Genomic DNA, 12,500 nt, shown 5'->3' on the forward strand with positions numbered 1-12,500 from the left:
CTGAGGATCTCGGGGCCGCGGCCGACGCTCCCCCCCCCAGTGGCCAGGAAGGGTTAGGGTTAGAGTTAGAACTTAGGAACTGCCCGGTCGGTTCAGTGCTGGAATTCCTGCAGGATAAGTTTGTTGCTGGAGCGGCTGCAACTACCTTGAGAGTTTATGTCGCGGCTATCGCCACCAATCAGGATTCAGACGAGGTCCCCCTAGGTAGACACCGTCCGGTCTCTTCATTTATGCGTGGAGTTAAGGCCAATTTATACTTCTGAGTCGAGTGTACGCTGTAGTGTACGTCGTAGGCTACGCACGTAGGCGACGCCGTCGTGAGCATTTATACTTCTGCGAATGTCTGTGTTGCTCTGCAGTTACACCGCCGAAATGCTAGTTGGCGCGGGTGGGTTTTAATGTTCCAGTTCCACTGTGTTTACATTCCTCGCGGCTGTTTTGAGTTTAGGTTTCTACGAGCAATGGCGACTGAAGGAGTCATACAGATGGCTGTATTTCCGCACTTCTTCAAGCAATCTCTCGGTCACTTGGTCTATTTCCATGGCTCTTCACTGATCTTCGGAATTTAAAAATGGCGGGCGGGCGATGCAGAGTGCAGAAGATCATTCCGGAAATGCGTAGGAGGAAACGCGATGCTATCCAGCCGACCAATCACAGATCTTGCGGTCCGCGTCGCCGCGACGCGTAGTTACGTTTTTGAGGAGGTGCGCGTCAGGGTACGGCGAAGGGTACGACGTATGGTACACGTCAATGCGTATGCTACGCCGTACCTTCTACGCGCACCCGACGCAGAAGTATAAATTGGCCTTTAGACGCTTGAGCCCTCCACGTCCTATTAGTGTCCCCACCTGGGATTTATCTGTTGTTTTGGAAGGACTATTGGAGCCTCCCTTTGAACCCTTGGAGTCAGCTGCAGACCGGATTCTGCTTTTATTAGCATTGGCCTCTCTCAAGCGCGTAGGGGATCTGCAGGCTCTTTCTGTGAGTGAGCCTTGCATGGAGTTTGCCCCGGGTCTTGTGAAGGTGTTTCTATGACCCAGTTCCAATGACCTACACTGCAAAAAATTATGTTCTTCCTCAGTGTTTCTGTCTTTTTTTCCCAGCACAAACATCTAATCCTCCTTCACTCCTCTGGCAGGTACGTGCTGGACAACCAGTACACCAGCTCCATGGGCTCCAGGTTCCCCGTCAAATGGTCTCCGCCTGAAGTCCTACACTTCAACAAGTACAGCAGCAAGTCAGATGTCTGGTCCTTCGGTGAGGCATAGGGTCAAAGGTTGTGTATGTTGTGGCTGTGTGTCTGTTATCCAGGTGTTGAGCATGTGTGTGTGTGTGTGAGCAGGTGTGCTGGTGTGGGAGGTGTTCGTGTTGTGGCTATGTGTGTGTTATCCAGGTGTTGAGCACGTGTGTGTGTGTGAGCAGGTGTGCTGGTGTGGGAGGTGTTCGTGTTATAGCTATGTGTGTGTTATCCAGGTGTTGAGCACGTGTGTGTGTGTGAGCAGGTGTGCTGGTGTGGGAGGTGTTCTCGGAGGGCCGGAGCCCGTTTGAAAACCGCTCGAATGTGGAGGTGGTGGAGGAGGTGACGCAGGGCGGGCGTCTGTACAGGCCTCACCGCGCGTCAGGAAACATCTACAACATCATGTACCGCTGCTGGCACGAGGTTAGACACACACACACACACACACACACACACACACACACACACACACACACACACACACACACACTTCCTTACGGCTGGAATACACCACACCCGTTGGACTCAGACTTTAGATTGTGATTCTATTCAGCTGGAGGAGATCAGACATGTTTGATACTCTCAGTTTGATGCCAAGTGTTTTAGGGTGTATTCACACCTGTCTTGTTTGGTTCGATTGAATCAAACTCAAGTTGGTTTCCACCCTTAGGGTTAGGGTTAGGGCAGGTGTGAATACAGCAATCGCACTCGGACCAAACACCCGTACCGAGACCCAGCTGTAGAGGTGGTCTCAGTCCTGTTCCAAACCAACTGTGGTACGGTTCGTTTAAGGTGTGAACATGACCCGACCCAATTGCAGAAAACACTGGGGGTGCTGGGAAAAAATCAATGCATATATATATATAAATAAATCATGATTCTATCTTCTAACGATTCAAATCGATTCACAAATTTCAAAAATCGATTTTCTAAAGTGTTACACTTCGTTAACTTCGCAGTTCTACTTACAGTTACTTAAAGTTTTTGACGTTAATCACAATAAGCCATGAACAAGGACTCAATGCGGGGTCGTGCTGACGGACACACAGATGAAGTACACACACACAGATGAAGTACACACACACAGATGAAGTACACACACACAGATGAAGTACACACACACAGATGAAGTACACACACAGATGAAGTACACACACAGATGAGCCTCTCATCAGTTCTCCATCACAGCTACACACACACTAGTGTCAGATGCACATCGTGTGGACTGTGGAGTGTTCGATGCAAGCAGAGTCTGTTATGTCCTACGTGAAAACAAATGGGAGAAAATCAGATGTGTATCAGTATATTAGATCCATGCATTCACTCTTAAAGGGACAGCAGCCTCATAACCTGTTGCCATACGTTTCATTAATGCTAATAAAAAACACTCACTGCTTTTGAAAAACACTTTTTTATTATTATTAGTAATTAATTTATATTTAATTAATTCAGTGAAGACTATACAGTGTTTTATTTTGACAATTTCGGTAGTATTTCTTACTACATTTAATAAACCTATGCTACTGTACCTGAAAAACATAACATTTATTTAATTTGTAAATTTTTCTGTAATATTTGTCCTATTGTTTGTGATTTTCTTCTTTGCTCCTATGTTTAACATAAAAAATCAAATCAAATTTCCGGCCTTGCACACGTTCACATTTAATTAAGTAGGATTTTCCTATCCGAGAATCGATTTCAAATCGGATTGTGACCTCAAGAACCGAATCGTGAGGTAGGCTACCCAAAGATTACTACCCCTAATGATTAGCCTGTTTTTGCACTTTCTGCTTTTCCCTGCTTGAGAATGTCTGTCCAGTGAATGGATGACCTTAGCACACGTGTGGTTCTGTTTACACATTTTGGTTCTCTTGTAAAAAGGGCAGTGTGAAAGCGAACCACACCAAACAAACAAAATCAACATTGTATTTGGTCCGGACCAAAGCAAGTGAGCTAGCGGACGTTCCTGATGTGAATACACCCTTAATGCTTCTAAAGTGGTGTTGTGTGTTCCAGCTGCATCTGTCCATCGCTGACATCAACAGCACAATAATTAATCTAGTACTGTGTGTGTGTGTGTGTGTGTGTGTGTGTTTGTGTGTGTGTGTGTGTGTTTGTGTGCGTGTTTCTTGTTTTCAGAGACCTCACGGACGACCATGTTTCTCTGAGCTACTGCAGGATATCAGACAGATCACTGAAGAGGAGACTGAGACATAAACACACACACTCATTTCGCTCACACGCACACACACACACACACACACACACACACACACACTCATCTCGCTCACATGCACACGTATAAACACACACACTCATCTCACTCACTCACACACACACAAACACACACACAAACACGAATGTGTGTGATTAACTGACATCAGCAGTGAGATATTGAGACGTTTGTGTCACACTGTAAATGTTCAGCTTCATGTCTGTAAGCTCACATCAGTAGAGATGCTGTTCAATGTATGAAACAAATTGCTTAATAAACATACTGAACCTTTTTTATTAAAACATTAGAATGCAGAACGTTTTCTGTGAGGTTGTGTGTGTGTGTGTGTGTGTGTGTGTGTGTGTGTGTGTGACAGGTCTGCAGCTGACCGCTGTTACATGTTTCTCTCTCTCTCTCTCTGCGTTGTGTAGGAGGACCAGGACACCATTACTGTGGATCAACATCAATAAAGTTGATAAATCACAAGTGTGGGCATTTCATGACACTCACCGGTATGATACAACACTAGTTAGTTGATTAATGGCTCAAAACCCTGCTAATATCAAACGGCCCACACGACATATCTTCACATTCTTAATCCACTCACGCATATAACATACAACAGAACACACTATACAGTCTCTGTACTGTTTACAAGATGATATTAAATCAGTTTACACACTTTGCAAACTTAATTTGCTCATAAATGGAAGAGCTCTGGGAAACGCTTACCTCTCCTCAGCGTACAGCGAACTGGAGAGAGAACTCATGTGCAAAGGGAACTGGAGAGAGAACGCGTGTGCAAAGGGAACTGGAGAGAGAACGCGTGTGCAAAGGGAACTGGAGAGAGAACTCATGTGCAAAGGGAACTGGAGAGAGAACGCGTGTGCAAAGGGAACCGGAGAGAGAACGCGTGTGCAAAGGGAACCGGAGAGAGAACGCGTGTGCAAAGGAACTGGAGAGAGAACGCGTGTGCAAAGGGAACCGGAGAGAGAACTCGTACCAGAGAGAGAACGCGTGTGCAAAGGGAACCGGAGAGAGAACGCGTGTGCAAAGGAAACTGGAGAGAGAACGTGTGTGCAAAGGGAACCAGAGAGAGAACTCGTGTGCAAAGGGAACCGGAGAGAGAACGCGTGTGCAAAGGAACTGGAGAGAGAACGCGTGTGCAAAGGGAACCGGAGAGAGAACTCGTACCAGAGAGAGAATGCGTGTGCAAAGGGAACTGGAGAGAGAACGCGTGTGCAAAGGGAACCGGAGAGAGAACGCGTGTGCAAAGGGAACCGGAGAGAGAACTCGTGTGCAAAGGGAACCGGAGAGAGAACTCGTACCAGAGAGAGAACGCGTGTGCAAAGGAAACTGGAGAGAGAACGTGTTTGCAAAGGGAACCGGAGAGAGAACGCGTGTGCAAAGGAAACTGGAGAGAGAACGTGTGTGCAAAGGGAACCAGAGAGAGAACTCGTGTGCAAAGGGAACCGGAGAGAGAACGCGTGTGCAAAGGGAACCGGAGAGAGAACGCGTGTGCAAAGGAACTGGAGAGAGAACTCGTGTGCAAAGGGAACCGGAGAGAGAACTCGTACCAGAGAGAGAACGCGTGTGCAAAGGAAACTGGAGAGAGAACGTGTGTGCAAAGGGAACCGGAGAGAGAACGCGTGTGCAAGGGGAACCGGAGAGAGAACGCGTGTGCAAAGGGAACCGGAGAGAGAACGCATGTGCAAAGGGAACCGGAGAGAGAACGCGTGTGCAAAGGGAACCGGAGAGAGAACGCGTGTGCAAAGGGAACCGGAGAGAGAACGCATGTGCAAAGGGAACCGGAGAGAGAGAACGCGTGTGCAAGGGGAACCGGAGAGAGAACGCGTGTGCAAAGGGAACTGGAGAGAGAACGCGTGTGCAAGGGGAACTGGAGAGAGGCGCCGGCGCGCAAACACTTCAAAATGGCACCAGGACAGCGGCAGAAAAAAAACAGTCAAAAACTGTTATTTGTACCAATGACCAGATCATCCCGGTGGCCGGGAACACCGGGAATAGGCACTAGGCAGCTCTCTCCATAAACTTTCAACTCGACCTCATACATGCATTTTGGTCTTGTAACCTTGCCACCACATCCTACTAAGATGACTTCCTCCTGAAGGGGTGTGGGTGACGGCAGTACATTCTCACTTAACATCCTCTTTTCTACTTTGTCACTATAAGTGCAGGCCATGCCCCAACCCTAACCCTAACCCTAACATACTAAAATATAACATACTAACATACTTAAACAAACTGGATGTCGTTGCCCCGTTTAAATTGAAGATAACTAGAAGTTGTGCACACCCTTGGTTTAATGATGATACTAGGGCTATTAGACAAAAATGGAGAAAAGCAGAAAGGAAGTGGAAGAGGGACAAATTACAAATATCTTATGAATGTGTTAGAGATTGTATGATCCAATATCAAAAAGTTGTTAAGTTTGCAAAAGCAAAATATTTTTCAGAGCTCATCGCTAAAAATGCACACAGCCCAAAAATACTATTTAATACTATAAATAATGTGCTGAATCTGATTTCTAATTTATATCCTGATCCCTCTCCTATGGCCTGTGAAAACTTCCTAAAGTTTTTTTGCAACAAAATTGATGCTATAAGATCATGTTTTTTGGACTCTTCTTTGGACTTAACTCAGTCAACATCGTCACAGATTTTAACAAATTTATCAGAGTTTTCTCCAGTGTCTCATAGTCATCTGCAACAAATTTTTCGACAAATGAAGTTCACCTTTTGCTCACTGGATGTTGTTTATCCTCACCTTTTATCAGATATACTTGATTCTATTACTCCTAGCTTATTGTCAATAATCAATAGTAGCTAAGTTAGTGGGATAGTTCCATCTCATTTTAAACATGCCATTGTTCAGCCGCAGCTCAAACTTTGATCCAACAGTTTTGAATAACTATCGCCCCATCTCTAAATTGCCATTTTTATCAAAAGTTTTGGAGAAGGTTGTGTTTAATCAGCTTTCTTCCTTTTTACATGAAAATGGTATTTTGGATAAATATCAGTCTGGTTTCAGATCACAGCACAGTACAGAGTCTGCACTGCTTAAAGTACTAAATGACTTATTTCTGATTGTCGACTCTGGTAATGTGCTGTTTTAATTCTGATAGATCTTAGTGAGGCATTCGACACTCTCGATCATGGCATTCTTTTAAATCGTTTACAGCAAATTGGAATCCAAGGTTGTGTTTTGAATTGGTTTGCTTCATATTTAAAGGATCGAACCTTCTCATTAGAGACGGGCAATTACTTATCATCTTGTGCTCCAGTTTTATATGGGGTTCTGCAGGGCTCGATCTTGGGTCCTGTTTTATTTTCCTTATACATGCTTCCGCTGTATACTATTTTTAGCAAGTATAATGTATCATACCACTGCTATGCAGATGATACTCAGTGCTATGTTCCTTTACATCCAAAGGATGATTCTAGTCTGCAGTGCTTATTTGATTATTTGAGAGACGTTAAACAGTGGATGTCTGCCAACTTCCTTCAGTTAAATGATTCCAAGACGGAAGTCTTAATCTTTGGCTCATCTACGTTCACAGAGGTTGTTGCCAGTAAATTGGGACCTTTATCTGGCAATTGCCATACACATGTTCGAAATCTGGGTGTACCTTTTGACACTGCTCTGACTTTTGACAAACAGATCAATGGTGTGGTCAGAAGTTGCTTTTATCAGTTAAAGAATATTGCGAAAATTAAGGCATTTTTATCACCCAGAGACATGGAGTCTGTGATACATGCTTTTATTTCAAGATTAGACTACTGTAATGTACTATACTTGGGTGTCTCACAGTCCCTACTATCACGTCTTCAACTAGTCCAAAATGCTGCTGCTAGATTGTTGACAGGAACAAGGAAAAGAGAACATATTTCGCCAGTATTGTTCTCTCTCCATTGGCTTCCAGTTAAACATCGTTTTGAGTTCAAAACACTGTTGTTTGTTTATAAGGGATTGCATGGACTGGCTCCTCCATACATCTCTGATTTCCTTTCATCCCACCATAATGTTTTTAGAAATCTTAGGTCAACCAGTAGTCTACAGCTAACTGTTCCAAGGACACGTTTAAAATTAAAAGGAGATCGTGCCTTTTCAGTGGCCGCTCCACAGCTTTGGAACAATCTGCCTTCTTACATAAAGACTGCACCAACATACACTGATTTTAAATCTTTGCTTAAAACCCACTTATTTACTGCTGCTTATGGTCATAAGTGGGCTTAGTGGTTTTGTACTGTTTTGTGCATTGTTTATCTGTGGTTTTATGTTTACTCATTAGGATACTTTTGTACACTTTGTACAGCACTTTGGCCAACAGCTGTTGTTTTTAAATGTGCTCTATAAATAAATATGACTGACTGACTGACTAACCCAGCCTGTATCAAGCATTCCCTTTATCGAAAACACATTATTAACACTGACTGGCACATGGAACAAATCTCCTCAACTGCCTGGACATTTGAGCGATTACCTTGGTCCCAGTGGGAGCCTGTGCATGTGCATTCTCATCAAAATGGTGAAGGTCAACACTCTCCAGGGGCTCTTCACCTGTCTCACGCATCTCCCTCCCGAACATGAGCCATCTAGTTTAAACCTGATGGACCCCGGAATGGTGCCGGGCCAGGTCTGGACCTGTCACTTGTACAGTCCCTCTTACTGTGCCCAGGCTGAAAGCATGCAAAACACAGATGTTCTCGTCTACAATGTGTTACAGTAGAGTGATCATGAGATCGGCATACTCTACAAGGCTTGCTTTGGGGCTTGCGAGATGTCATTTGGACATTTTGAGACAGCGCACGGTCAAGAAGATTAATCAGAGTTCTCATGTTATTGTTGTCAGCCTGTACAGTGAGTGCCTTAATGGCTCTGCTGCACTCACCTGGCTCTATTGGAGAGCCAACATGCACTTCATCCTCACTGAACGCCTGAACGTGAGCGGTGACATGCCTTGTAGCAGTGTGGCGCTTCGGCTTCGCTGACATCTGCTCTTTGTACCGGTCAAGCTGTTCTTGGACTTACTGTGCGGTCTATTTTTCTGGAGCTTTGAAACGGAAAACTGCAGCAAGAGTGGAATCAGGGCAGAACTTCACGAACATCATTGCAGCTTCTTGACATGATGGATCTTCCATTCGTCGCCCAAGTCTCTTTAAAGCTTCCTCCGCATGGGTTAGCCCTAACCCTAACCCTAACCCTAGCCCTAGCCCTAACCCTGACCCTGACCGCATCCAGTACTCGGCAGGATCCTCTCCTGCTAATGGAACAGTTCCATAGAAATCAGCCAAGGGCATACATGAATAATGAGCACCGTTAAAATGACATGTTTAGCTTTATTAGCTCTGCTAATGGTATTCCTCTCTCTCTCAGACATGTGTCCATCAGCTTCTCCCACTCACGCACACCAAGCTTGTCTGATGCATCACCACGCTAGACTGGGGGCTCTTCTGCTTCACTTTGCATGACCAACCTCACTCTAGTCAAGAAAAGTGAAGGTATGTCTGAGAATGTCTTGCTGGTCCCTAAACCTTGTGTTTGTGCACCCCTATTCTCTCCTCCCCATAACTAGCCTCTGTTTGAGATGCTAACATGGTTGAGCGATGTGTGATTTGGATCTGTTATGTCTGGAACAGCTAAAGGCACATTATCATGATCAATTACACATGCGGAGCATAATACAGCAGGTGTTGTGTTCACTTTACTCTCTCACAACTGGAGTTTCACTAAAAAAAACGTTCCCCTCCCAAGACCTAATCCAGTCATTGTCTCATAAGCATCCACTTCATCTTCTTTTAAACTAAACGCCATGTTTACACTTGAAGATGGATTTTCAAACAGAATAAACAATTGAAAAATATCAGAAAATGTGAGAAAAATAATCACTTAAATTAGAAAATGCATAAATCAATATTAGAAATCCCAAATGTCCATTTGTATTCTCACAGTTCTTTTATCAACAAAACTGAGCCTCAATGCAGCGAGTCCCTCTGCGACCCAACGGATGATGATCCTGAAGCTAATCTTCTGATCCGGGTCACGGCACCAATACGTTTCTCTCTCTCTCTCTCTCTGCGTTGTGTACAAGGAGGACCAGGACACCATTACTGTGGATCAACATCAATAAAGTTGATAAATCACTTGTGGGCATTTCATGACACTCACCGGTATGATACAACACTAGTTAGTTGATTTATGGAATGAAACAACACTAACACATGAATTATGAGGGTTAATTGTATTGCTTTGTGGTTTACAGAGCACAAAGTGATTTATTAAATGAAACAATAAAAAAATAAATGGGTTGGTCTTCTGGGACAGAAATGCAGCTTTTCCACCTTTTGACCACATGATGTCGTTGTGCAACGTGTTGAAAAGCTTCGAGTAATTTTACGATCGAGGGGGAAAGCCCCAGTGCTCCACAAAGCTTCATTTCACCATCACTACTGTTCACAAGATGATATTAAATACACTTTGCAAACTTAATTTGCTGATAAATGGAGGAGCTCTGGAAGACGCTTACCTCTCCTCAGCGTACAGCGAACTGGAGAGAGGCGGCACACACTTCAAAATGGCACCAGGACAATCAAGACTTCGTAATAAGCAGGGGGGCAGTGTTTCGTAAAACATTGAAGCTTCCCCGGGCGCCGCCATTGATTAGCAGACCATCACCTGCTGTTAGCATTCCATTGACTCCCATTCATTTTGGCGTAACTTTGACAGCGAATAACTTTACATCTGAGGCGTTTAAAGACTCCATTTGTCCATTATTTATTTCTAAAGAAACACGAAAATGTATAAAAGGCTCCATTACCTTGTATCTTACGTTATGGCCCCGTAGAAGCAGTTTTTGTAAAAATAGGCTAGCGATTGCGTCATAACCACGCGACTCTCTGTCGCACAGTAGAGAGATTACCGTATGGACAGGAGGAGAAGCTTGCGGGCAATCGGGGGGACGTGGAGGCAAAATGACAAAATAATTCATCAGAATACTTAGCAAAAGTTTCTCCTGCTCCTAGCTCATGGACACCTCCTACTCACACTCTCCATCTCTGCAAGTTTCGGAAGGGAATGATTCAGATTTCTCTCGGACGGCACAGCTAGAAGACAGACGGGTTGCTCACGTCACATCTACGTCGTCAAGCTCAGTGTGAGTCTGCGCAGTACGCTCAGCCATCAGGAAGAAGTGCTTCTTATTGACTCTGTTGAATCCAATGGGGTCGCTGTGTCCAGTTTATATACTGTCTATGGTAATAAGGGCCCTTTAAATTCTATTCATTAGCCCTGTCTTTCTAATTAAATCAAATAAAGCTTTACTGTTCATCTCAATTGATTGTTAAAGATTGTTAAAGCTTAATTCCCAAACTTAATTTTTCCTTATTTCTTCTATCGTCCCAATCCTTTTAATCCAGTTACATTCAGAAATTGCCTGACACAGTCTCCTCAACCTAACATTGTTCACACAATCCATTTGGATGCTTTCCTGTTATTCTGAGAGTGCTATTTAAATGGGAATGAACTTTTATTCTGTAGTAAATAACCTCTTGTTTCCTAGCTATAGCCTATGTTTTTTATTTTTTATTAATTAAGCTGTAAAGACATATTTCCTATTTTTCCAGTGTTCCTCTGAACTTGGCAATCGTTTTAAACGTTTCTAGAAAATTCTTCACCTCAGAGAAGACATTTTCTTTGGCGCGGGTTTTGGTCGTGCCCGCGGCGGGAAGTCGCGTTTTGTGCGTCACGTGTGCGTGCGCGCGAGCGAGAGGTGAGGGCACTCAGGGCAGTGGACGCGCACGTCGGCGTCTGTGTGTGTGTGTGTGTGTTTGTGTTTCGCTTCGGCTGCTGTCGGAGGGTTTTCGCGGATAAAGAGGGCGTTGCGCGATTGTCGCTCGCTCGAGTGTGTGAGGAGAGTGCGTGCGAGCGAGGCGTCAGCGCGGGGTTCACGGAATCTGACACACATTAGGTGAGTTTCAGAGCCTTAGCAAGAAGCTAAATCAAGCTATTGTCTGTGTGCCGCGCGCACGTGCACGTACATGTACATCTATCTTCACATCACCTCATCAATTATACATCTATCCGTCTATCTATCTCTCTATCTATATCTATATATCTATATCTGTCTATCTAATTATCTATCTATATCTATCTATCTTTGTGTGTGACTGTCTCTTTATTAGTCTGTTGTTCTGTCTCTCTGTCCACTGTCTGTCAGATTCTCGTGTGAATAAAGTTCTCATGTTCTGCTTTGTTTCTCCATCTCGTGTGTGTAGTGTGTGTGTGTGTGTTGTAGTGTGTGTGTTGTAGTGTGTGTGAGAGAGAGAGATGGTGATGGAGAAGCCGAGCCCCCTGCTCGTAGGACGCGAGTTTGTGCGACAGTACTACACACTCCTGAATAAAGCGCCGGATTACCTGCACAGGTGAGAGATCAGGGGTCAGAGGTCACACCAGCTGAAGCCAGGCGGATCTTCTGATGGGTGTTTGTGTTGAGCAGGTTTTACGGCAGGAACTCCTCGTATGTTCACGGTGGGCTGGACGGCAGTGGGAAACCAGAGGAGGCCGTGTTCGGTCAGGCGGTGAGTCTTCATCATCATCATCTGTGAAGCTTTGAACCCTTTCCCAGTATGATTGCCCCAGTATGATTTGCCCAGTATGATAGCCCCAGTATGATAGCCCCAGTATGATAGCCCCAGTATGATTGCCCCAGTATGATAGCCCCAGTATGATAGCCCCAGTATGATAGCCCCATAGCCCAGTATGATAGCCCCAGTATGATAGCCCCAGTATGATTGCCCCAGTATGATTGCCCCAGTATGATTGCCCCAGTATGATAGCCCCAGTATGATAGCCCCAGTATGATAGCCCCAGTATGATAGCCCCAGTATGATTGCCCCAGTATGATTGCCCCAGTATGATAGCCCCAGTATGATTGCCCCAGTATGATTGCCCCAGTATGATTGCCCCAGTATGATAGCCCCAGTATGATTGCCCCAGTATGATTGCCCCAGTATGATTGCCCCAGTATGATAG

At 44.8% G+C, this 12,500-nt stretch overlaps 2 protein-coding genes across 8 annotated transcripts in view; both read left to right on the plus strand.

Annotated features, from left to right (window-relative positions):
• Window positions 1–3,754, plus strand: part of txk (TXK tyrosine kinase) — a 23,557-nt gene extending 19,803 nt beyond the window's left edge. For all 6 annotated transcript variants that reach the window (XM_082145931.1, XM_082145929.1, XM_082145930.1 and 3 more), the window contains 3 exons: window positions 1,139–1,257; window positions 1,503–1,660; window positions 3,377–3,754. In XM_082145931.1, coding sequence (XP_082002057.1) covers window positions 1,139–1,257; window positions 1,503–1,660; window positions 3,377–3,454 — 355 coding nt within the window. In that variant the 3' untranslated portion in view covers window positions 3,455–3,754. The remainder of the gene's footprint in view (window positions 1–1,138; window positions 1,258–1,502; window positions 1,661–3,376) is intronic.
• Window positions 3,755–11,250: 7,496 nt separating this feature from the next.
• The window catches only part of g3bp2b (G3BP stress granule assembly factor 2b), a 16,566-nt gene continuing 15,316 nt past the window's right edge, over window positions 11,251–12,500 (plus strand). The window contains exons 1-3 of one of the 2 annotated variants that reach the window (XM_082145937.1): window positions 11,251–11,436; window positions 11,744–11,890; window positions 11,965–12,046. In XM_082145937.1, the coding sequence (XP_082002063.1) occupies window positions 11,796–11,890; window positions 11,965–12,046 (177 nt within the window). In that variant the 5' untranslated portion in view covers window positions 11,251–11,436; window positions 11,744–11,795. The remainder of the gene's footprint in view (window positions 11,437–11,743; window positions 11,891–11,964; window positions 12,047–12,500) is intronic. The other variant, XM_082145938.1, reaches the window with a different exon arrangement.

The sequence above is a fragment of the Leuciscus leuciscus genome, assembly GCF_965113295.1.
Source record: "Leuciscus leuciscus genome assembly, chromosome: 18".
Taxonomy (NCBI): Eukaryota; Metazoa; Chordata; class Actinopteri; order Cypriniformes; family Leuciscidae; genus Leuciscus; species Leuciscus leuciscus.